Source organism: Apodemus sylvaticus, chromosome 5, assembly GCF_947179515.1.
Source record: "Apodemus sylvaticus chromosome 5, mApoSyl1.1, whole genome shotgun sequence".
NCBI lineage: Eukaryota > Metazoa > Chordata > Mammalia > Rodentia > Muridae > Apodemus > Apodemus sylvaticus.
In genome coordinates this window covers 34954127-34982003 of record NC_067476.1, presented here as the reverse complement: position 1 = coordinate 34982003, position 27877 = coordinate 34954127, and the positions used below count along the sequence as shown (strand labels likewise).

At 34.8% G+C, this 27877-nt stretch overlaps 1 protein-coding gene across 1 annotated transcript in view; it reads right to left on the bottom strand.

The window, feature by feature from the left end:
* The window catches only part of Galnt13 (polypeptide N-acetylgalactosaminyltransferase 13), a 604615-nt gene that overhangs the window by 44423 nt on the left and 532315 nt on the right, over window positions 1–27877 (bottom strand). The window contains exons 8-9 of the mRNA XM_052182494.1: window positions 24872–25011; window positions 14880–14978 (exon numbers count right to left, since the gene is read on the bottom strand). Coding sequence (XP_052038454.1) covers window positions 14880–14978; window positions 24872–25011 — 239 coding nt within the window. The remainder of the gene's footprint in view (window positions 1–14879; window positions 14979–24871; window positions 25012–27877) is intronic.

Sequence of the window (27877 nt, the reverse complement as noted above, 5' to 3'; positions counted from 1 at the left end):
GTGGGATAAGAAATTCAGTTTTGCTAGAAACAAACATTTCCGTTTAGTATGGTTTTCTGTGAATAGCTTTCTATTATAGTAAGAAATTCTTATAGAAAGTATATAACTTCAATTTTTCCAAATTCTATTTTAATGATAGTTCTAAAATGCTTTAAGCTCCCTTTTAGCCTACTGTCCATCAGAAAAAGTAGGCAATAAAGGATAAGGAGTGAAGTAGACTTGTTTTTAAAAGATTCTTTGGATCAACTCCTATCTGTGTTGTCCAGAAATCAGCTGTTCAGTTCACAGGTCAGCAACAGCAGCTTGATCCACTCACAAATACTTCATGGATATACCAGCGATCTAGTCTGTATTGCAAAAATGAATCAGCAACAGTGGCCCTACCTAGCAGAGAGAGCGAGGCCTCAGCCTCAGCATAGGGCAGCAGGAGAAATCAGAAGATACACCAGGAGAAATTCTCTGCTGTGCCTCTAATAGCAGAGTGAAGATCAGAGAAGACTAAAGATCCAAAAGTGTTATACAGATAACTCTATAAACAAGCCTAGCTCAGCCTTCATCACTGTCCATAGAATCCTATTTATACCCTTCACATATCACGTGTCTTCCATTGGTCTTGCCTCAGTATCAGTCTTGCCATGATACATGTCCTGCCTCATCATTTGTATCTGTCTCTGCTATTATTACTCTGCCAATCAGCCATAGCTCAAGCAAGTGGCAAGAAACTGCAGCACAGCAGCAGAAGTTTTTTGGTGCTTCCAAAATATTGTCCATGGAGTTCTGACAAATACAGCTCAACTAGGCAATATGGCAGACCAACACAAGCACGACATAGATTGAATCTCTCATCACTTGTCCTTTCACATGCTTGCTATATTAGAACACATTCTCCTGTTCCTGCTTCAGCGAATGTTCCTTCATGAGTCTGCTTTGGTCTTTCACATGTATCCACTTCAGGAAACCACACCTCCACTGTTTGCTCCAGCAAAAAAACATCATCTGACTTTCCAAAGAACCCTTAAGTTTCCTCTTGAGAAATTTGAGTTATGAGAGGTGCAAGTCTTGTTAAGTGAATGTGCATAGTAGAAGATGCTTATTAAACTAGGCTTAGGCTGTATGCAAATTATCTTTCATAACTGTATAGCATTTTAGTTCATAAAATTAGTTTTTCAAAAGATCTAGCAATTCATTAACCAAAGCCATACAAGGGTACATATGTTTCCCCATATTTGTCCATATAAGCCTATTGCTTTAGTTTATTTCTTATAGAAATGAAATGAATTAAAGCTTAGGGTTATTATGGGGGTATACTCAAATTCTATATAGTAAAAGAATGTTTCTTTTGTTCTGTTACATGCCTTGACATTCTCTGCTATCATCATCATTTCACAAAAAGCCTTCTCACAGTCTGTCTGCTCGTGCAAGCTCAGTCTGACACTCATCATGTGTGTTTCCCATTTCCCCTTTTCCATAGCTGCTGTTTTTTATCAAAATTCATAGATGAAAAGTTTAGAATTTGAATATCAAGCATAACTGAACCTTTAAAAGATGATGTTTTTATAATACTGACATAACGAATGAAAGGATACAAATAATAGACTCAATGTTATAATTTGTTTAAAATTTTGTAGAGATTATGTGTGGGAATAATTTTGGTGGGACTGAGAATAACTTGGAATTCATTCATATAAATATTTGAAAAATCACATAATAAGGCCCATTTAATATGCTAAGTAAAACTTTTTCATGAACATTTGTCACTGAAAATGACTACTGTTATGAAGAAATAACACAATAGGATGGGAAATATTTTTGAAGCTGTTCTACCATTGACAAAGGCTTAGTGTATTAGGGCTCTTTTCTAATTTGATGTGATGTTTATGGTCACTCACTCAATGTCTTCTGACGTTTTTATTCTTAATTCCTACATTAGTTCCCTATATAAGCTAAAATAAAAGACTAGGAACTTGGGTAGCTAAAGCCATATCACTATATGCTCTCATATTTCATAAAGGGGACTTCACTGCCTCAAATCCAAGTAGGTGGAAACTGAGACTTTATTAGAGACAGCAGTTCTCCAGAGGGAGAACCTTCCTTTGCTGTTTCAAACTACTGACACCAATACACTATTTTTCTTATCAAAATGCACGAAATATTTTTGAGGATTTAAACATTAGGTATAGTTGAACTTTTTAAAGCTAGTATTTTAACATTACAAAAATAAAAAACAGAAAATTATCTTATGGCCATAGCACAGCAACATCTGCCTTCATGGTTACACAACTTTCTCCTCTTATAAACAGGAAAATCACAACCACCATTTTGCTTTGACCCATCAAATAATCCATGAGAGCTGTTGCCTCCACTTTAAGATTCTTATCACACTCACTTATGTCTTCAAGATAGGTTTGGCCAAACTAGTACAGATTCCAAAGAGTAAGATGTAGATGTTTGAAGGGATTGTGTCTGATAACCACAGACTCTTATTTAAGTATTTTCAGAACATTAGTGTCATCATCTATAAGGGGTGAATTTTCTTTATATGTTGCCTAAATTTCTCAAGCCTTCCCTTAAACACCAATGGGATCTGCAATAGCTTTATAATTTCTCTTTCATTAGTTTGCTTCCTCAGATTTTCAATAAGCTTATTCTCATGTGTGTATGTTTTTAAAGATAAGATAGTTCCTTTCAAGATGTTACATCTTATGTCTAGAGATAAAATAAGTATACGTCACAAATGAATGACATCAAGGGAATTAAAGATGCTGAAAGAATTGTATATTGCTAAATAAAAAAAGAAAAACATTGTTGGTACATGAAATTCAAATAAAGATGGAACCTATATATGATAGAAAGCAGGAAAAATATAGCCATGGTCAGGGAAGTTAGATTTTAAATAGGGCCAAAGGAATAAAATTTACAGGATAGGAAAGCTGAGAAAAACTATCCTCAAATGAATATATAAAGATACAAGGTTATCTTTAAAAAATCTAAGAACTAACAATGACACATATTTTAAGTTTAGTCCTTTTATATAGATGGTACTGTGAAGTTTGTATAAATCAGTGCAATACACAGCATTGCAAATGGTTGAAAGAAGAGGTCACACTGTATAGAGTACTGACAAATAATTAATGCCTGGGACACCTTTGGAATTCTGTTCTTCTGTCGCTATCTACAGTTCATAGTGGTAGTTTTACAAGAAGTCACCATTTCATTACCTGCAGGAACTAAGCAGCCGTATTAAAAACCATTGCAATAATTTGAGACTAACAAGGTCTGGATTGGGAAACAGAATTATTAATGAGAGAAAAGAAAAAAGAAACACAAAAAGTATACTAGGAAGAATTTATAGTGCTCATTACTTGTGTTGGGAAGGTTAGAGGCAGGGTAATTTTAGGAAAAGAAAAAATAATGGGGAGATTGTAGGACAAAGACTTGGAAAAAAGAGTGAGATATTTATAGACACAGTTGATACAGGGCTATGATTGCTCTTTCAAGTAGAATTATGCATTAGTTCATCTTCAGAAACTGGTAGACTCCTAAGAATGAATATGATGTTATAGTTTCCTTAAGGAAATCAAGTTCCTAGGGACAAAACCTGAAGAACAAAGAGTAAACATTATGACAAGTCAATTTACTGAGTAAACACCTGTAAGGTTTTATTGATGTCATTTGTGCTGGTTCTTCTGATATTTAATAGAGATTAAATGGATTCTTGATGCCTTTGAGCATTTAAAAATAAATATCTATAATTTCAGAACATCCTGGTCAATAGGGAATGTTTATTTTCACATTATATATTTCAAAATATTTTTCAAATCATTATATATAATGATTTTATATAATCAGTTTGATGACTGTATAATTCATGGACAAATGATTGAGACAATTTAGAATTTGTTGTGGTATGAATGCTTGTATCCTTACCTTCTGACTTACATGCTTTGATATAAACCTCAAAGTGATAGTATTAGAAAATGGCGTTCTAAGGAAGTGGTTATGTCATCAAACCCTGTCATTATTAGGATGACATAAAAACAAATAACCTAGAGATCTGGCTGTCCCCATTCAATACATCTAAAATGGTAAATTTGTGAAACAATGAACAAGCATTCTCATCAGAACCCAAACTTTCTGATGCCATCACTGGCAGAACACGTGGTAAATCTTTGCTGCTTATAAGTCACCCAACCTAGATATGTACCTAGAACCCAAATAGGACCTTTAAAGTCAATATTCCAAAGAAGTTCTCTCTTGGCTGTCAAGTCCTATAGAGTAAAAAAATCGATTGGAAAAGATTCTCTTTTGTAAAAATAACTCTGTTTACTTTCATCTTTCAAATGCACATATCACTTAAGTAATTACTTAATAGTAGTAGATGCTCTCTGTCTTTCCCCCATGAAACCATTTAATTCATTTGGAAGTTTACTTTGCTATATCACTGGTAAATTTTTATTCTACTGTACAAAGTCATTGAAAGGGGGCAGATAATTTTCACATGTCTCAAGGTAATTAAATGTGTTCAGAACACAAATTTTAAAATAAAAACATATATGTTGAATATATTTAGAGAGGAGAGGTCATTTGTATATAAGTGTCAATACTATTTGATCCTTTACTTCGTAAAAAAATGGGGTTTAAAAACGTGGCTACCCAGTTTGGCCACTACTCATCTGGCCTCCATCAAGCCTGACTAAGAAGGAACATCTAGGCGGCGGTGGTGGCGGCAGTTCAGCAGTGGCTGGTCCAGCTGAAGTGCCATCAGCAGTGGAACCAAGGCGACACAGGGTCCAGTTAGGCCCTGCGCCCACGACCACTGACCTTCGCTGACCAACCAGGCTGCAAGCAGCTGCGGATTTGCATCGCCTTTCACTGCACAGAAGCTACTTCAGAACTCAGCCTCCTGCCAGTCAGGAGAGGCTCACCTCCATCTTGGTTTCAGACTCCAGAGAGATCGGACAGACTGAGGTACACAAACATAACCCGAGGCCAACACCGCGGGGGTCTGAGCCCGACGGGCGTTGGCCTGCACCCAGGCCCTGGGCTACTTGGGGGGCCATCGGGGTGCCAACCCAGCCAGGAGGTTTTTTTGCCTGGGCCGGAGCGCAAGCCACCATTTTGCCTACAGGACACCAGAGAGCTCTGGCGGGCAGAGCCGGCTAACAGGCATAGCCTAAGGCTAACAAAGTGGGGGTCTAGGCCCCAACAGGCCCTGGACTGACCCCAACAACTGGGCGGCTTGGTGGGCCATCTGTGTGTCAACCCGCCCAGAAGGTTGTTAGCCCAGCAGACTCTCCTGGCGCGTTCGGGGAGCGTGAGCACGCACTCCCACCATCCTGGTCACCTGGTGGACCCAGTTGACAGTCATAGCCTGAGGGGAACTTTGCTCAGACATTGGCCTCCCAGGCTTTTGCCTGGACCCAGGGCCTAGGCGGCCAGGCTAACCTTGTGTGCACCAGCCCGGTTGGGGGATCGGCTGCACAACGGAGTGATCAGCACACAGGGGAGGTCCTGGCAGCATACACCATCAGCACTCCCTGAAGGTGCAAACGGGATCCATCTGGTTCACAGACACAATCTGGAGCAAAGCACACTAGAGCTGCAAGGGCACCCAAGAGGAAGACAGCACATCAGCAATCACCTACATGGGAAATCAAGCCATATAGTGTTGCAGTAATAGCCCCAGAGACCCTCAGGAGGCCCAAACACCAGCCAGGGACAAGACCAACTATCTCCAGAGGACAAGATGGCAAAGGGCAAACGCAGGAACGCTACTAACAGAAATCTAGGCAATATGGCAGCATCTGAACCAAACTCTCCAACATCAGGAAGTCCTGGTTATACCAACACACCAGAGAAACAAGATTTGGATTTAAAATCACTGATCATGATGCTGCTATAAGAACACAAAAAGGACCTAAATGAATCTCTTAAAGAAATACAGGGGAACATGAATAAAGCTAGAAACCCATATAATGGAAACAGAAAAATCACTTAAAGAAATGCAGGAGAATAAGGCTCAAGAGATAGAAGCCAATAAAGAAGAAAGGCAAAAAAAAAAAAAAAAAAAAAAAACTTAAAGAAATGCAGGAGAACTTGAGTCAAGAGGCAGAAGTCATGAAAGAGGTAACACAAAAATCTCTTAAAGAATTAAAGGAAAACACAAACAAACAAATGATGGAACTGAGCAAAACCATCCTGGATCTAAAAACAGAAGTAGAAACAACTAAGAAATCACAAAGGGAGACAACTTTGGAGATAGAAAACCTTGAGAAGAAATCAGGGGCCATAGATGCAAATATAAACAACAGAATACAAGAGATGGAAGAGAGAATTTCAGATGCCGAAGATACCATAGAAACCATTGACTCAACACTCAAAGAAAATGCAAAATGCAAAAAGCTTGTATCCCAGAACATCCAGGAAATCCAGGATATAATGAGAAGACCAAACCTAAGGATTATAGGCATAGATGAGAGTGAAGATTTACAAGTGAAAGGGCCAGCAAATATCTTTAACAAAATTATGGAAGAAAACTTTCCCAACTTAAAGAGAGAGATGTCTATGAATATACAAGAAGCCTACAGAACACCAAACAGATTGGATCTGAGCAGAAATACCTCTCGCCACATAATAATTAAAACCCCAAATGCACTAAACAAAGAAAGAATATTAAAGGCAATAGAGAAAAAGGCCAAGTAACATATAAAGGAAGACCTATCAGAATTACACCAGACTTCTCACCAGAGACCATGAAAGCTAGAAGATCCTGGGCAGATCTCATACAGACTCTAAGAGATCACAAATGTCAGCCTAGACTACTATACCCAGCAAAACTCTCAATCATAATAGATGGAGCAAGCAAGACATTCCATGACAAAACCAAATTTACACAATATCTTTCCACAAACCCAGCTCTACAAAGAATAATAGGAGGAAAACTCCAATACAAGGAGGAAAACTACACCCTAGAAAAAGTAAGATAGTAACCTTCCTTCAACAAACCCAAAAGAAGATAATCACTCAAATATAAAAATAACATCAAAAATGACAGGAAGTAATAATCTCTATTCCTTAATATCTCTTAACATCAATGGACTCAACTCCCCTATAAAAAGACATAGACTAACAGACTGGATAAGGAAACAGGACCCTACATTTTGCTGCATACAGGAAACACACCTCATTGTCAAAGACAAAAACTACCTTAGAGTAAAAGGCTGGAAGACAATTTTACAAGCCAATGGTCTCAGGAAATGAGCCAGAGTAGCCATTCTAATATCAGATAAAATCGACTTTCAACCTAAAGTCATCAAAAGAGACACTGAGGGACACTTCTTGCTGGTCAAAGGAAAAATCCACCAAGAAGAACTTTCAATTCTGAACATCTATGCTCCAAATAGCCTTTTCAACAAATGGTGCTGGTTCAACTGGAGGTCAGCATGCAGAAGAATGCGAATTTACCCATCCTTGTCTCCTTGTACTAAGCTCAAATCCAAATGGATCAAGGACCTCCACATAAAGCCAGATACTCTGAAGCTAATAGAAAGGAAACTGGGGAGACCCTTGAGGACATCGTTATAGGGAGAAAGTTTCTGAACAGAACACCAATAACATATGCTCTAAGATCAAGAATAGACAAACGGGACCTCATAAAATTACAAAGTTTCTGTACGGCAAAGGACACCATCAAAAGGACAAATCAGCAAACAACAAATAGGGAAAAGGTCTTCACCAATCCTACATCAGATAGAGGGCTAATATCCAATATATATAAAGAACTCAAGAAGTTAGACTCCAGAAAACCAAACAACCCTATTAAAAAGTGGGGTACAGAGTTAAACATAGAATTCTCACCTGAAGAACTTCGGATGGCAGAGAAACACCTTAAAAAATGCTCAACTTCATTAGTCATTAGGGAAATGCAAATCAAAACAACCCTGAGATTTCACCTTATACCAGTCAGAATGGCTAAGATTAAAAATTCAGGAGACAACAGGTGTTGGCGAGGATGTGGAGAAAGAGGAACACTCCTCCACTGCTGGTGGGGTTGCAAATTGGTACAACCACTCTGGAAATCAGTCTGGCGGTTCCTCTGAAAACTGGGCACCTCACTTCTGGAATATCCTGCTATACCACTCCTGGGCATATACCCAAAAGATTCCCCAGCATGTAATAAGGATACATGTTCCACTATGTTCATAGCAGCCCTATTTATAATTGCCAGAAGTTGGAAAGAACCCAGGTAACCCTCAACAGAAGAGTGGATGCAAAAAATGTGGTATATCTACACAATGGAGTACTATTCAGCCATTAGAAACAATGAATTCATGAAATTCTTAGGCAAATGGATGGACCTGGAGAATATCATACTAAGTGAGGTAACCCAGACTCAAAAGATAAATCATGGTATGCACTCACTAATAAGTGGATATTAACCTAGAAAACTGGAATACCCAAAACATAATCCACACATCAAATGAGGTACAAGAAGAACGGAGGAGTGTTCCCTTGTTCTGAAAAGACTCAGTGAAGCAGTATTCAGCAAAATCAGAACAGGGAAGTGGGAAGGGTTGGGTGGGAAAACAGGAGGAGGGAAGGGGACTGATGGGACTCTCGGGGAGTGGGGGTCCAGAAAAGGGGAAATCATTTGAAATGTAAATAAATATATCAATAAATTTTAAAAAAAAGAAAAAAAAAGAAGGAACATCTAGGTTAGAGCCCTTCCTCCCCATTTCCTTGTCTATCCCCCAAGACATGCCCAGCTTTCCTGAAAAGCTTACTGACCACTAAATTAAGAACATATAGACCAACACTTCCCAAAGGAGGCCTGCTGCACATGATACATACAGATTAGGTCTACCATCCTGAAACCTGCCATACCAGGAACATTGATGGAGAAACAGATGTCTAAAAGCAAGCTACGAGCACAAATAAGAGCCAGGGCAACATGGCACCGTCAGATCAAAACTGTCCCACTGCTGCAAGCCCTGTATATCCTAATATAACCAAAGCACAGGAAGATAGCCATAGATCTAACCTTATAAATGTGATAGATAGCTTTAAAGAAAAAAACGAATAACCCCCTTAAAGAAACAGGAAAGTAAAATTAAACAGATTGAAGTCTTTTAAAAAGGAAACTAATAGATCCCTTAAAGAAATACAGAACAATATGATTAAATGGGTGAAGGAAATGAATAAAACTGTTCAAGACCTGAAAATGGAAATAGAGTCAATAATGAAAACACAAACTGAGGGAAAACCTGAAGATGGAAAACCTAGGAAAAAGAACAGGAAAACAGACACAAGCATCACTGAGAGAATACAAATGAAGAAAGAATCTCAGACATAGAAGATATGATGGAAAAATTGATACATCAAAGAAAATCTTAAATCTAAAATTTTTTCTGATATAAAACAACCAGAAAATCTATGATATTATGAAAAAAAACTTACCTAAAATTAATAGGAATAGAAGAAGGTGAAGAGTACTGGATCTAAGGAACAGAAAATAATTTCAACAAAATCATAAAAGAAAATCTATCTGACCTAAAGAAAAAGATGCCTATAAACAAATTTAAACAATAGCTATCCAAACTCCATCCCTAAAAATAATACTTGGAGAAAAACTCTAACTGAAGTAGGTTAACTAACTAGAAGAAAATACAGGAAAATAACTAATTCACACCAACAAAAAATAAATAAATAAGAACAAAATTAACACAACAACAAAAAACTGTAAAGGAAGCACATACACACACACACACACACACACACACACACACACACATGCACAGAGTACCACCACCGACCTCAAAATAGGAATTCACAATCATGGATCATTACTATTTCTCAACATTAATGGTCTCAATTTCCAAATAAAGAGATACAAGCTAACAAAATGAAAGCAAAAACAGGATACACTTATCTCCTGGATACAAGAAATACACCTCAGAAACAAAGATAGCCATTATCTCAGAGTAACAGGCTAGAAAAAAGTTTTCCAAGCAAACAGGTCCAAGAAGCAAGATAGAGTAGTCACTTTAATATCCAATAAAAGAGATATTCAACCAAAATTAATCAAAAGAGATGGGAAAGGATACTTCATACTCCACAAATTCTGAACATAAATGCTTCAAATGTAAGGACACTCACATTCATAAAAGAAAATTGTTAAAGCTTAAATGACACATAGAAGCCCACACATTAATAGTGGCAGACTCAACACGCTACTCTAACTAATGGACAGTTCACAGAGATAAAAACTAAAAGTAGAAACAATGAAACAAAGAGAGGTAGTAAATCAAATGAACCTAACAGATATTTCCAGAGCCTTACTCCACAACAAACAAAAACTCATATTCTCAGCATTTCAAGGAACCTTCTCCAAAATTGATAATACACTCTGTAGCAAAGGAAGCATCAAGAGATTCAAGAAAACTGAAACATCTCTTTGTATCTATCAAGGCACCATGGATTAAATCTGCACTTCAACAAAAAGAGAAACAACAAAAAGCCTACAGACTCAATGGAAACTGAACAAACCTCTGTTAAATGATAACTGGGACAAGCAAAACATAAAGTCAGAAATTCAGATTCCTAGAAGTCAATGAAAATGAAGGCACAACATACCCAAACTTGTGGGACACAAATCAGTATTAAGAGGAATAGCTAAGAGGGATTAATTTACAGAATTAAATGCCTTCATAAAGAAATTGGAGAGATCACAGACTCCAACTGAGAAGCATACAAAAAGTTCTAGAATGAACAGAAAAGAAAACACAGCCAAGAGCAGTAGACAACAAAAAATAATCAAACTCAGGGAGGAAATCAATAAATTAGAAACAAAGAGAACAATACAAAAGCAAAAACCCAAAAAGCTGATTCTTTGAGAAAATCAACAAGATGAACAAACCCTTAGTCAAACTAACTAAAAAAGCAGAAAGGCAGTAACAAAATCACAAAAGAATGGAAGACATACAACAGTCACTTCAGAAATTCAATAAATCATTAGAGACTGCACAAATTTTGAAAATCTAAATGAAATGGATGATTTTCTAGATAGAAACCACTTATCAAAGTTAAGTCAATATCAAGTAAACTATATAAAATTCTGTGTAACCCCTAAGGAAATTGAAGCATTCATTAAAAGTTTCCCAAGCAAAAGAAAGCCTACGGCCAGATGGTTTTAATGCAGATTTCTATCAGACTTTCAAACAAGACATAATACACATATATCTCAAAGTATTCCATAAAATAGAAAGAGAAGTAACACTGCAAACCTCATTCTATCTGGCCACAGTCATGCTGATACCCAAACCTAACAAAAACTTAAGAAAGAAAGAGAATTACAATCCAATTTTCCTTAATGAATAATGATGCAAAAACAAACAAACAAAAAACAAAACCAAAAAACCCTACCCTCACAAAGTGGATTAAAGAACAGATCAAAAACATCCAACATGATCAAGTAGGTTTCATCCCAGCAATGCAGGACTGTTTCAGTATAGAAAAATCCATCAAGGTAATCCACCATATAAAGAAAATAAAAGAGAAAAAAATCACATAATCATCTCATTAGATGCTGAAAAATACTTTGACAATTCTAATACGCCTTCATGTTAAAAGTCTTGGAGAGATGAGGAGTACAAGGCACATACCTAAACACAATAAAGCAATACACAGCAAGCCAACAGCTTAACATCAATTTAAATGGGGAGAAACTTAAAGCAATTCCACTAAAATCAGGGAAAAGACAAGGCTGTCAACTCTCTCCCTTTCCATGCAACATAGTGGTTCATGGTCTAGCTAGAGCAATAAGAGAACTAAAATTGATCAAGAGGCTAAATATTAGAAAAGAAGAAGTCAAAGTATCATATCCATAGACAATTTGATATTTTACATGGTTGATCCTGGAAATTTCATAAGAAAAATCCTACAGCTGAAAAACCCCTTTAGCAAAGTGACTGGATACAAAATCAACTAAAGAAAATCAGTAGTTCCCCTTTACATAAATAATATATGGGCTAAGAAAGAAATTAGGGAAACAACACCCATTACAATATTCACAAATAATATAAAATATCTTGATGTACCACACAAGTGAATTGAACATCTTGCATGGCAAGAACTTCAAGTGACTACAGAAATAGATTTTGGAGGATATCAGAAGACAGAAAGACCTCCCATGTTCATGGACCAATGGGATTAACATATTAAAAAATAACCATTTTACCAAAAGTAATCTACTGATTCCATGCAACTCCCATAAAAATTCCAACACATTTATTTACAGATATTGAAAGAGCAATTTTCAACTTTATATGGAAAACTAAAAAGCAACAAAACCCTGGATAGCTAAAGCAATCCTGTACAATAAAAGAACTTTTTAGAAGTATCACAATTCAAGATTTTAAGCGGTACATTAAAGCAATAGTAATAAAATCTATATGGCAAAGAAACAAATATATTCATCATTGTATTAAAATAAAAACACAGGAAAAATCCACATGTCTATAAACACTTGATATTTGACATAGAAGCCAAAATCATCCAAGGGAAAATAAAAACATTCAACAAATGGTGCTGGTCTAATGGGATTTCTGCATGTCATGTAAAAGCATGCAAATAGAACCATATCTATCACCCTGCACAAAACTCAAGTCCAAATGGATCAAAGACTTCAACATAAAATTGGATACTCTAATAGAAGAGTAATTGGAGAACTGTATTGAAATCATTGTTCAGAAGACAAATTCCTCATGTGGTTTGATATAACTTTTGTGTAGTAGCTGTATTTCTATGGGCTGGAGGCTACTTCAAAAAATTAATAAAGACAACTATAAAAATTGATACTGTTTTAATTGCAACATAAAAGAATAAAAAATACACAGAAAGGGTAAGTCAGATTAAAATCTTAAAAGATAAACTTAAATTAAGGAAATAAATAATTTTAACATGTCTCTATTAAAGATCATAAAAATAATGAGTTTCAACAAAGCAATCCCATCATAATAGAGTGTTATATATGGTTTAACTTTTTATACTATTTAGGTTTTTAGAATAAAGAAGAAGTTATGGTTAACTGAGCAATACTAGGGCATCTTTCTCTTAATTTCAGCTTAAGCCTCTAAATAATATTTTGTTTTATAATTTTTTAAATTAGTTTTGAAATTATAATTGCATAATTTCTGCTTTCTTCTTCCTCCTGGAACGCTTTCTCATATATCTCTCCTTGTTTGCTTTCAAATTTATGGTTTATTTTCCCTTTTAATATTATTATAAATATTTGTGTATGAATTACACTTATACTTGTATATATTATACACAGAAAAGATTGACATATGTATATCTTCCTAAAAGAAATGAACATGACCATCCTGGTCCATATAGTAACATTTGTAGTTTTTAGGGCTGATCACAATTGATTATTTAATAATAACTTTTTCTTTCTGTAGACAATAAGGGGAGATATATGAGAAGATACTTAGGAATAATGATCAAGATAATGTCAGCAGGTGAGAATGAACTAGGCATTCTGTGTGCAACATGCCCATTTAGATTATGATCATTTATCTTTAGAAAAAAAGTGAATGAAATATTTTTCTTCATTTTGTAAATAACCAAATATCAAACATTTAGCTGTTTATATTAGTTGCTTTGTAGACTAAAAGGTCCTGAAATAATTATATCTGTACAGTTCTCATTAAGGCTATAATATAGACATGATAGAATAAAGGGAGATTTTGTAGTTATAAAACTGGCCATTTTCCCCTAAATTATTTTTGTATTATCTTCAATAAGTCTTTTGCCCAAATGAAGTATTTATAAATGATTTTGAATATCTTTTTGCTAGAACTGAAACTTCAAAACACATTAATTTATATTTTGATAAGTGTGTTTTATTTTTAAGGTGGAAAATTTCTTTTCTAATTTTTCATTGCATCATGCACACTCTTTGAGAGGCATCATCACAAATTCAACTGGGTTTATTTTGTTCTTGATTTATAGTACCAACATCAGCATGTATCACTGTATAGGATGTGGAAGAAAGCCAGACAGAAAAGCTATTACAATCTCAATTCACCCTGCCCATAAATATTACTTATGTATTTGTAATATTTACCACTGACATGGAACTTTCTGCTGTGGTCCCTATTAGTTCCTGCAGACTGCTTGCTCACTGATTTTCTGCCCTCTCAAATTCTGCATTGTGATCACAGTTCCCAGAAATTCCCAATGTTCTTTCCTAGAGTGGCCATGCAGTATTAGAGCTACATTTCTGTGACTCACAGTCAAGCAGACTCTTGGTGTTCCTCCCAGGGAAACTTCTCAGGGCTCAAGAACATAAGATTACACTTGGTGTTCTGGTACATTTCTGATAATTAATTGGACTGCTACTCAGAAAATTCACCCTAGGATTTTATCTGCTCATGCTGACTCATATATAGTTCAAAATGTATTGAAAAGCATACATGGGTTCAAAAACTCTTAGAATGTTGTATGCTAGCATACATTAACAAGGCAAATACAGAATAATTATCATTAGGGAAATATTTTCATGCTTGAAACATTATTTTTTTACCCAGTTAATAGAGCAAAGCACAGACATTTATGCATCACGATTAAATGGGATGTTATAACCTACTGACTGTCCTTATTAAATGTAGGCTTACTTTTAAGTTTTGGCCTTTTTATTTAAAACTGCAGCTGTCTTCAGATAGTTCAGACAATGAGATAAGAATAATACATTGTTGATTGGATGTCTTCCTGTTCATTTATTGTTGACATATATACCAGGCCATACATGGATGGTTTGAACAGCATTCCTCCTCTACCACCCCCCCCAGTGAAGGAGCTGACAACAAAAGGCTGTGTACCTGGTTACCTCCCATGCCGTGGCAGTTGAAGATACCCACTTTTTCATTTTCTTTGCGGCCCATGTTATCTAAGCATTGATTGGTTTCAACATTTCGTATCTAAAAGGAACACACAAAAATGAGAGTCAAACAAATCCACATACTTAAGGTATAACCTCATTCTGATGTTGATGAATTAGAGATTGTTAACAAAAGAATATAAATTTGTAAGGAAATGCATCCAGAAATATGTTTTAATTGTTGCTTTCTCTTTTTCTATTTAAAATCAGTCTTAAACTTACTTCTAAACTCTACCAAGCTTGAATAGAAATAATATTAGCTTTGAAATTAGCATCTAATCAAAAAATGAGGGAAATGTTCTGTTATAAATATCTTTTAAACACTGTGATATTTTGAAATTCCATAGACATAATTAATCAGTTATTAAAATCCTGTAGAATCATATGTAAAAAATAAAAATAAATTAGATTTGTAACTGAGTTTATATTTTTAGATATTTATATCATATGTTCTGTCTTGTTCATAATGTTATTATTTACATTGCTTCTGAGACTAAGACACACTTGGTCATTTTCTTTGATTCTTGATGCTAAACTTAACAGAAAGCTTTTGACACTAAATAACAGTTATAAGCTAAATGCTATAATATTAAAAGTTCCTCAAAAGTAAGATTAAGTTTCCAAGTGCAGACATAGAATACTCATTTATAACCAAGTATTGACATTTGTTACACGATTAACATAAAGTCAATACACATTTAAATTTAATGTAATTTAAAAGATATTTATTATGATTAAAGATGCTAAAATTTCTAAATTAAGCATAAGCTGTTATAAAAAGTCAAGCGGAGGAATACCACTATTAAATGATGTATTTTTGAACCATTGTCCTTATTCAACCCCAAGCACCTATTTAGAATTATCTACCCTTCTTATGAGAATTGTGTTCCTCTGTTCCATATAAATACATATTTTTATTGTACACTGTGAAATTACCTTGGTATTATATTTCTACGTGGTTATTATGGATTGGATATACATCTCTTCCTTTTTGGAAATTATTAAAATTAGAGATGATGATATAATTTTATAGAAGACAGATACAGTGTATATCAGTCAATGTTTGTATGTCGCAAGTATATGATTACATGGTGCTTTCTGGGAGTGAAGAAAAATTCTTTGATTTGCAGTAAACCTCAAAAAGGACATATGAACAGTTGTGATCTTACTGGGTGAGAGATGGAAGTAGCTCAAATGCAATTTCAATGGTTTGATATTTAGTTCAGAGTTATAGACATGTTCATAAAGAAATCTGAGCAACAACTCCATGGGCTAGGCATAAAACACAGTGTTTACTGCACAGAGAGCATCTAGGCTTTCGTAAGTATACCAAATGGTGGTGTAGTGTTGGTCTGTATTCTCAAGCTGATGAAAGTTTTTTGAGACTTTAGCCTACAAACAAATCTTTTTCAAGATTAGCACATATGTAGCAGAATTGGAGCTTGATCTTTACGATCTTCCTGAGCAACTGAAGTGGTAGCTATCCCAAAAGCTGTTGCCTGTATGTGGAATATGTTCTTCTAGATGACCTGCTGTTTCTGCCCTCATTGGAAGAAGATGTGCCTGTCCTCATGGAGACTCAATGTGTCAGGGTGGGAAGATACCCAGAACGAACCTCATCTGCTCATAAGAGAAGGGGATGGGGAATGGGGAATGGGGAGGGATTGTGAAAAGGGGTCATAAGGAGGGGGACAGTAAGAAGGATGTAAAGTAAGAAAGAAATATAATAATAATAATAATAATAATAATAATAATAATAATAAAAACTTGCACATGTACAATAATGATGAAGGCAATAATTTTTAGAATGTTCAGCAAATATATCTGTGTGCAGTTCATATAACCTAATAAATCATACACTATATGGTTGAGTTATAGCATCCTATCTCCTATTACCTTGTTAAAAAATATGGATCACTACAAGACTAATGGAGCTTGAATAAATACTGGGTAAAAGTTACAGTGTTATATATTAAGTCATTTGTAAGGCTTTGTATCTATGATAATAAAAATCTCAAAGCATATCTTTCTCAGTACAAAACCTGATAGTAGCATTTTAAAAGGGCATTTAAATAGGCACTTGACTCTCATAAATTAGGTACAAAAGCCTCCAAGTTTGGGACCGGGCAAATATTTGAATGTCTACTTTAATTTAGGTATGTGATTTTTTATTTCTGAATGAATTACAATAACATTATTTTTATAATAAAAATGTCCAAAATATATTATCCTTAGAAACAATGTTTTATTGATCTACGGTCTATGACAGACATGCACATTTGATTTTGATTCTTTGTCTTCTCTTATGAATTCAGTGATTAAATAATACCACATTTAAGAAGTCTACATCTTGCATCAACTACTCCTTGGGATAAGATATTATAGAAATAAACAAAGTAAACATATTATTTTTCCACTGTACAGCTTATATTTAAGAATGACAGAAAGCATATTTAAGAATGACAGAAAAATATATTCATAGTATGTGAAAAGATTAAAATATCTCATGAGAGAAGGATAATTACTCTCTCCCAAGGACAAGTCTCCTCATTTGTTATTCAATACAAAATGATCAGCCCTGAAGTCATGTACATATAAGGCATCCTAAACAGACTTGCTATATTATATGTATATATTTATGCATATGTGTGTTAACCTAATAACCAAAGGAAAAGAATGCAATGGTAGGGTTTGAGGGAGAAAGAGAAATGGAAAATAATGAATTATGTCTTACTATAAATAGCATTATTGAGTATAACTCAAGGGGACAGTCCTGAAAAATGAATTTTTATTGAGAAAAGTAACAGTATAAAGCATATTTTTCCAGGGTATTTAGAAGCAAAAGACCTTATTAGACTTTAAATAAGTAAAAACAACTTGACATGCAGGAAGATACATTCTTGCAAAAATTAAGGTGGAACAAACCAAATAATCACTGGACTTTTCAAAGTATGCAAATCAGGTTGTCAGCCAAGGACTCTGGATTTTCTAACTCTAGGATATTGTTCTCAGTAAATAAGGGTACCTTTTGTCCATTTGTAGGGACACAACTTGGTGTATTTTGTGATGCATATTTTACTTCCTGGGTCATAAACAAGCTACTTGGAAGTTTTTCTAGTTCCTGGTGCTGAGGGTGAAGGCTACCATAATTTATCTCCTGATCTCCATTCTTGTCCTCTATTCTAAACACCACTGCTCCCCTGAGATTATGGCAGTAAGATAACCACTTCCTTTCTGCCTCCATGTTCTGTCTCTAACCCACTATCGGCAGCCAAAGTGAGGTTTTACTGCGCATACACATATTGAGAATGCAGGATTTGTCCAAGACTACATAGTGCATGGCCTTCTCCTTGCTCACTCTTCTGTGGACAAAGCCACCCACCAATTATAATGGTATTCTGTAACTTCACGAGGCATCTGTCTGTCATTCTCCCTTCCTTTCTTCTCTTACAGTTAAAACGGGTTGTTCTGTTAATACTATTGATTATGTTTCATCAATTGCTAAGCAATTATTTCTGAGAATATTTTCCCTTTAATTTCTTATAGTTTCCTATATTTTAAGGACAGACCTTAGAGATTTGCTATATTTGAGTATTACTGTTCTTTTCTATTTTACAGTTCACAACATTTATCTTATATTTAATTTCTTTTTAATGATTAGTTTGTATCTGAAACTTCGATATATTTGTATTATGTATGATATATGTTAGCCAGGTTTTATAGTCATTTAGCATTCATTCCTTTGTATAATTTATTCAAACTACACTTTCTGCCTTTCATGAATCCTATTTTCTTCAACTTTTAAGTGGGAAGGTTGATCTGAGGCCATTTTCTAGTTCAGACTGAGAATTGTCTTCTCTGTACATTGGAAAGGTTGTTTATTAAAGGGCTTCCACTATGTTTATTAATCTCTTAGATTTTGTTTTTCTTTTGTTTCATTTTGTTGGTCTGAAACTTTTATTTTCCCCTTTGACCTTACCTTTATACTTTGGTTTCATTCTCTGTTTTTTCTGAAAAGGGGGGAGCTTTGTAAAGTAAGTTTAAAGAATCTTCAGGAAACAGGACTCTGAGACATTTCAGATGAGAAAGTGGAGACTCCACCTAGGTTAAAAAAATGCTCTTCCTCAGTTCAATTGCTAGTTGTTAATTAACAGGAAACAATTTTTCATCAGTAACTACAAGATATGGGAGTTTCATGTCCAAGTTTGTATCTGGCCTCTTCTTTCTTTCTACTGTTCTTTCTGCAAAGATGGGATTGCTATGCCAGTGATGAATGTGCCACCTCCCATTATATATTCAGTGAGTCTCAATATCTCATTTATGTGATATTGATGTGTCAAAGTCACATCATGTTTTCTTCTTTTTGCTTCCCCCCTCCTTTTTTGTTTTTCAGTGTCCTGGTGTTCTTTCTGTTTTAGTTGAATGATGTCATTTTCAAAGAATTTCAAATGAATCTATTTTTATTAGTAGAAACCTGTCCTATTTTTGAAGATGCAACAATGCTTGTGACTTCTTAATTTATGTGCAAGTAGTGTCACTTGTCCTTCAGAATTTAGTACAGAGTGGTTATTATATCTGAAATAACGTTAAGTCTGTTAAGCTGCCTGGATACTAAGGGTGGGAAAATAGAAATAGCATGGATGGAAGGTTTAGAAAACTTGTCAGAATGAGCTTCGATTAATGGACACAGTGTTAAATCTGTCAAATTGGGGTGCACTTATACAAGCTGAAGCTTAACCCTAGTATTAGGTTATTCAGCCAGCTAGCGCTACCTCCACCATAATGAAAATACTTATGTGTGACGCCCTCTTTACCCACTGTGTTCATTTTTCCCCTTTTGTCATTGTTTTTTATCAAAAAATACCTAAGCAAAATAATGTAATGGAGAAAAGGTGGTTTCATAGATTGCTTTGGATATTTTTATCCACCAAGGTAGAGCAGTTGTGGATGAGCACAGCTACTCAAACATGGCGACCAGAAAACAGAGAGAATGCCTACACCACTCCCTTTCTCCCACGGCATGTGGCTTTACAGCCCACATTTAGGGAAGGTGTTCTTTTCTACCTTATTGTCTGTAAACAAACCCAGAGGTGTAGTTCATTAATCTGTTGGGCACTTTTAAATCCAATCAAGTTGAAAAATCAAGATTTATGTCCCATTATGCCAATGAAATGACAAACATTGAACTAACATTAAGTAGTTTTCACAAGTAGTGAATACAGTTATTATATTGAAGCTGGAAAATGCTAGGCCCAACTTTCAGATAAGTGATTGTTATGAAGAGGCCTAGAAGGAACATGTAAGAAAAGAGTTATTGTAGATCAGAGGCAACAAAGGCCATAATAATGTCATAAATCATCTAGAAAAACAGTGGGAATCCAGTTCTGTAGAATAGAAACAAGGTCAGTAAGATGGCTCAGCAAGTAAGTGTGTCATTTGCCTCCAAACCCGAAGGTCTAACTTCTATCACTAGGCCCTGCATGGTGTAACTTTGCCTCTGATCTACTACACTTACTATTGTGTATGTGAGTTTAAAACCAGAAACTTAAAAACAATTTGGTATTACAGTCAAGTGTGTCCTCTTAAAGGGTATCATTGTGAAAAAAGTGGGCAAGATCCTGACCTGCCACTGATATCAGTCTTGAGAAATGTCAATCAAACAGTAAAGGGTTTTAACCTTTAAGATCCCTCAGATGTGTAATCCATGGCTCCAGGTGCATATGTAGCAGAGGATTGCCTTATTGCCCGTCAATGGGAGGGGAGACAATTGGTCCTGTGGAGGCTTGAGGCTCAAGCTTAGGGGGATGCTAAGGCAATGAGGCAGGAGTGTATGGGTGGGTGAGGGAGCACCCTCATAGAGAAAGGGGGTTTGTGGAGGGGTAACCAGGAAGAGAAATAACATTTAGAATGTAAATAAATAAAATAACAATAACAAAAAAGAATCCTTCATGTGTGTGTTCTATGACCTACATCAAAGTAACCAGAGCACAGTGGGAATTTGGAAGTATAGAAACTCTTTTACTTATTTTCTATGCTGTGATATACCATCGCCTGCATGGCATAGGGCCAAGGCATTTCTAATTTTAATCGGTTGTCTGCTATTTGGTTTCTTTGTTTACACATTATCTTTTATGGCTTGGAAATAATTCTTAAGGATATAAATGAGGGTATTGTTTTTATACTTTATTGCTGATGCTGGGGGTAAGCATGGCAATACACAGCTTTTTTCTGCTCACCAGAAACCCTCTTAGTAGTAATTAGCTTTATTCCCTTGGCAAGATAGCCAAGAGCAAAATTACTCTAATCTAAAAATAGTGGGATAATCCCCATGTAACTAATCAATCTTTACATAAAAAGAATTCATTGTAGAAGTGAAGGATAAAATTATTGATGCTTGAACAAGAACCTTAGAAAACATTAATCAACCAATATATTTATGTATTAACTGTTTATCATCTAGGCTATCATTATTTAGCACGTATTAAATATTAATAATCACTCTAAACTGTAATGGAAGTCTTCCATAATATAATTGCTTTCTTGTATATACAATAATTATACTATATACCTCTAAACTTGAGTGAATTCTAAGGTAAGCAGTTTGTGTGTAGTTAATAAGTTCAAACATACTTTACTGAGATGCCAAACTGCATATAGGTATAGTTTATTGCAGCTATTTGAATCAATATCTACTCAAGTAATAAAATTGAACTGAATTCCACTTTAAATTATCAAAATGTTTCTTATTTCACCTACAGATGTATATACTCATTTATTCTGGATGAAAATCAGCTTCTGGGTCCTGAAGATATTGGAATTAAAGCATGAATAGATAATGCCCACCTTTGTGTGTCTGACCTAGAAAGAGACTTATTTTTATTGGGTTAACCTATTTAAAGGGTCAAGAACATTTTGAATCTATAAATAAATCTGATTACCAACGATGGTAAGCCTTTAAGTATTTTAGCTTCCACACTCGTTAGTAACTGATTGTATCCATAATCCATACTGCCTAGCAGCTTTTCAGATGTCTATTTTTGTCTATTTAAGTTTGCTCTACAAAAATATTTAAGAAATAAAATACCATGCATTTAAGGGCATTAGCTAGCTGATATGGCTAAAGGATCTAAGAGGAAAAAGAAAGTGCTGAGGTCAACAGCACAATACAAAGTACGCCTTCCAATGTCAAAACATGTCTAGGCAGCATGCAAATGGAAATTTTAAGTACCAAGGGTTAAGTCACTTGACTCCAGAAATCCTCTGTTCACCCGTTTGTCCTCGGATAGCCCTTTGTTCCAAATAGCTTACATACATGCAAAAAGCCACACATACTGTCCAAGCACTAAAAATTGGAGCAACATTCTATTTTACAAGCTTATTCATTTCAATCTTGTATCTGAATTAGTCTTTAAATTTAGAATATCTCAGCCTGTCACGTTAAGCCTACATAAGCTAAAGAGCTACTTAAGGGAGGAGTTAATGCTGCAAAGGGCTCAACCTTCTTATTCCATTATGATCTGCTTATTGAGTCTAAAAGACACATGCTTCATTAAGTTACTTAAAGGTTTGAGTTCAAAGCAATTGCACAGCTTTTAACTACTGATGGTCAATTTTAGATAATTTGTGGGTTGGGGAAAGTAATATTTCAATTATCTGAGTAATATGTAAACATCAGACAGTAATATAATATGCCTGACATGAATAACTTTACTGATGCTCATTTCGTTGCTGATATATAAAAATAGAGAAACAGATTGCCATGACCCTTTACATCATCAAACAAAATGGAGAAAGCAATAAGGAAAATTTCCTTTTATCAACTTAGAACAATAACAAATATACAGACATTTTAGAAAACTGAAATTAAAGGACTCTGCAGCTATGAAATATCTTAAATAGTTAAAACTGACGAGGCATTAAAGGAGAAGTCCATGATTAGATTAAAATATAATTCGATAACAAGTAGCTTCTACATCTGGCACAACCTCCACATTCTATTAGCGAGAAAGTTCCTCCTCGCATGATGAAAAACATGATAGGTAGTAAAAAGAAAAAGCTTTATATTGTGACCATTGCCCATTCACAGTTAAACACTAACACATTTTCTAGATGTCAATGTTAAATTGTGTATACACAGCTAAGCAAAATGAAATTGAGGAGAGCTTGGTGAATTTGACTTTTTGTTTCCATGGATACAGATGTTGTGTTGGATTTCTTTGGAGCCTGCTTTTAAGGTGGAAAGCTATAGTACACTAACGTCCCAAGAAGCCCAAAACTTTAAAATTACTTAGTGTTTGAATAAGACCATACATATCACATTATACCATTCATGTGGGGCACTTTGGTTTCCACTTTTACTCTTGTTTATTTGATTGCCCCTTGGCACTCCTGTATCCACTCTCAATTTCAGTAGAATGGCTCTAAATTAAGGGATTTTGATTGTTTCTCATTTAACTTTGCATTCTTAGCATATGAAGCAGGACCCAGGTTTTATGTAATAAAATTGTTTTAGTGAATATAATGCAGTTCTTTTTTTTATGACACCACAGTATCATGGGTCAGAGTGCGAGATTTCAATATTTATTTGAATTCTGACTTCAATAATTAACTTGCTATGTGAACTTTAGATCACTCACACAAATTCTTTCAGTAACTAAAACACAAAAACAAAGCACAGATTGTGGAAATATTGTCAGGTAGAAATAGTAAAATTAATGGAAACCACCTAGACCAGTATTAACAGCATAAAAAATCGGCTCTGATAATGTGTCCTCCCAGGCTTTGTTACAGACAGTCTAGTTTAAGTGTTTGATGAAAGCCACACCTTCTGCACTCAAATGAAGGATAGCCATTTGGCCAATAGATCATTGATAAGGCACTACAAAGTAATCATTAAATCTACTCAGCTCCATTAAACAAAATCAAATTTTATTCTTTTCTTTCCATACAAGTGGATGACTACCAAATATACTAAACTGGAACTGATTAAGTATTATATATTTTACTATTATGATATACAAATTATAATTAAAATGTAAATTCATATTTATTAAATATTATTTCCTAAATTATATTACTGTTGTCAAAGTGCTTTTTATAATAATTAATATTAAATTAGTTTTTAATCAGAAACAAGTTCAATAGTAAGTGGGAAACAGCAAATATGAAGAATATATAATTAAGAAATAATTGATATTTTGAACAATTGATTATTATATGTACATGCATATAATCATAATTCTATTCTTGAAAATTTGAGTGATGTATTTTGGAAATGAATGGTACAGACATATGAATGTCAAGTCCATTTTATAGACTAAGATCCAACCTATGTATTCCACTTTTTCTTTTTATAAGCAACGTTTTTAAAGGCTGTCGACACAGTGTTTTACTTATTGACTATTGGAGCAGTTGAGGGAATCCATCTACCTCTACTGATCCAGACATTTGAGGTAACCTATAAAGTATAACTGATAACAAACCTTTCAATCTTTAATGTGGTTTGGACAATATGACAGAAATACATGACTATAACAAAATTTGTGGCTACATAACTTAAAGACTTTGTTATGTTTGAAATCTCAATTTTGCTTTCAATCCAAACAACATTAATGGTTATGATGCTCAGAGGTAAAAACTATTTGGCATTCACAGACAAAAAATTAAAAGAATAAGTTCATGTAGCCAAAACACTGTTGTTTCTTGGTAAAGAAACAATAAAATACTTTTTGTACACTCCTAAACGTCTCCAAACTTCACATTTATCATGCTGAAGACCTTCACAGTCATTGAAGAAAGTGAGGAATCATTTTAAAATAGATCCATTTAAAACACTTATATTATTTTATTTATAACACAAAAATATTGAGCTCCTTAGAAATTGCTCCATTTGCAAAATATATTTATAACTTAAGGAAAATAAATAATTCATACCTCACCAAGTGAGTAATAACGTCTTGGGATCTGGGAGTCCGGATAGATGTTTTCTAGGTACCAAGAAAAAGGCTTACACTTCAGATTTTCCCTTAGTGTTTTCCTGACTGACACATCTCCATAATCCACTTTGACAACACCTGGAATGTTTCAGAAAAACACAAATCAGTTGTGCTATTTTTGCTCAATTCTGGTCTGTTTACTTGCCCCCTGCTTTCTTTATAATTCCATAAAACTCATCTGCACGTACAGTTGCCACTAAGCTAAGGCTTTCTCACTACCATCTAATTAGTTCATTAAATAGATATAAGAACGTCAGTTCTTTTATTGCTCATGACTTTTGAAATGTAAATGTTTGCTGAAAAGCACTTGTCATTCTTAGATTGAAAAAAAATCATCAGCAAAATATAAACTGGTGTTAATTTGGTGTCTAATAAGCACAGCTTAACTATTTAATGTGATTTCTTTTTTACTTAATGAAAACTTCATTGCTTTGTTAATGCTCATATTTTCCCATTAGAGTCATTTATTGTCTATCTGTAGACTTTATGGGAAATTTATGTAAATATGATGTTCATCATAGACTGTAAGTATGTTCAATATTGTTCTTTGTAAGCTTACCATAGACTGTATTCATTATTTATTGGTTTTATTCTATCTTATGAGCTTACTAAACATCACTTAAATGCCTCGGAAAAATTAGTAAATAAGTAAGTAAGTAAATACTAAGAAGCTAGCATAAATGATGGACAGGAATATATGCACATCTATTTGTTTAAACTGTATCACTTATTTCAGATGACAGCAGACCATTTGGGTTAAAGTAACTATTTTCCTGGTGATAATGCCAAGATATTTTCTTTTTGAAACAAAAATACTAATATTTTAATTCATATTTCTATAGGAAAATAAAAGAGTAACATGATTTGTTCATGATTTGCCTGAAATGATCAAATAATTGTATCAAGGTAGCAATTATTTCTTAAATAATTTTGCACATATCTCAATAATTAAGGCCAGCAACTACTAGATTCTGGTAGTAAAAACTTGTAGTACTTAGGCTATTATATTTCTCCAATGGATAAAAACTCATCAGCTCCTGTAAAAGAAGCAGCCGTAGCTTAGACACCCAGTGTCTGTGACAAATCCCATTATCAAGTCAGTTTTCAAAAGCAACTGTACTCCAAATCCCAATATCCACTAGCTCAACATCCTCTGCCTTTTGAAAGTCTTGACTATTTTAATGATAAATGCCAAAGTCTTATTCCAATCACACTCCAACAGGAAAAGCAATTCCTTCCAACAGAAATATCACTTATTCAAACTGGTCTCTAGACAAAATGTCATTGTTTTGTTTTGATTTTTTTTTAAGAAACAAATATCTGTTTTAAAATTGTTTTATCCAGAACTTCCAATCTGGAATGTAATCTTGAAAGAATGAGATTCAGAATATGTCATATGCTGAAAAATGGATAAAAATGGCTTATTGTAGTAAAAGTTATGACAATTAGAGCTGCATAAACAGCCTTCAAGATTATAAAGGGATGCCTGCAAGGCTAGAAAGAAAGCATTGAATCCTACCAGGCGCTAATTCAATAGCAATATTAGTGTTCAGGGTTCATTTTTCTTTGGTAGATGAAGTTAACTAAAATGACTTATTTGATGTCCATATTCCCATGTTTCAGCAAGTTATGACCGAGCAGTATTTTCTTCAGGACTTATTTTCCTGAAAAGACTTCAGTTGTAGTTTTCTGCCTAAAAGTTATATTTGAAGATTTATTTGAATATCACTTTAAAATAGATTGGAGAGAGCACTAAGTGCTCATATTGGATTGCATGAAGAATGAAAAACAAGAGATTACTAAGAAAAACTCCAGCTTTACCCCCTGCCTCCTCAAAGCCACCCCATTCACATTAGCACTGAAACTGGAGTAGTCTCAAATGATTGTTAAATTAATTTTGGAAATGCAAATGACTGTGGCAAATTATAATCTCTATAATTAGGAAAGGTATTTTTCTGCCTAGAGCAGTGGGTCACAACTTGTGGGTTGCAACCCCTTTGGCAAGCCTCTATCCCCCAAAATATGTACGTTATAATTCATAACAGTAGCAAAATTACAATTATAATTTAGCAATGAAAATAATTTTATCATTTGGGTCTCCATAACATGGCGAATTTTTTTTTATTCGATATATTTTTTATTTACATCTCAAATGATTTCCCCTTTTCTAGCCCCCCACTCCCCGAAAGTCCCGTAAGCCCCCTTCTCTCCCCCTGTCCTCCCACCCACCCCTTCCCACTTCCCCGTTCTGGTTTTGCCGAATACTGCTTCACTGAGTCTTTCCAGAACAAGGGGCCACTCTTCCTTTCTTCTTGTACCTCATTTGATGTGTGGATTATGTTTTGGGTATTCCAGTTTTCGAGGTTAATATCCACTTATTAGTGAGTGCATACCATGATTCACCTTTTGAGTCTGGGTTACCTCACTTAGTATGATGTTCTCTAGCTCCATCCATTTGCCTAAGAATTCATGGCGAAATTTTTTAAAGGGTCACACAGCATTAGGAAGGCTGAGAACCACTGCTCTATAGCCTTACTTTTCTACTTAGCAATTAAATACTACATAAGAATCAACAGGACCCATCAGGCACAACAACATCTTTGCATCCCAAGAAACTTCCAGTTAGGTGGGGACATATGACTGGGTCAGATCAATAAACCACTGGAGTTAGGAAATGCATTAGTCATGGTCATAAAGGGAGACAAGTAGCTACAAGCCTCTCTAGCTCACCATTCCTCTACTGCAGAGGTAACAGATGCCATGTATCCACTAGTAATATTACAAGGCAGAATACTGGTGTTTGCATGAATGTCTTTGACTATAATAGTGACTGTGATATAAAACCTGAATGAGGATCTTCTTAACACTGTGGCTTGAAACAGCAACTCACTTGTTTCTGAAAATTATATCTCTGACCCAAACCTTCCAAGGTAGCTTGTCCAAT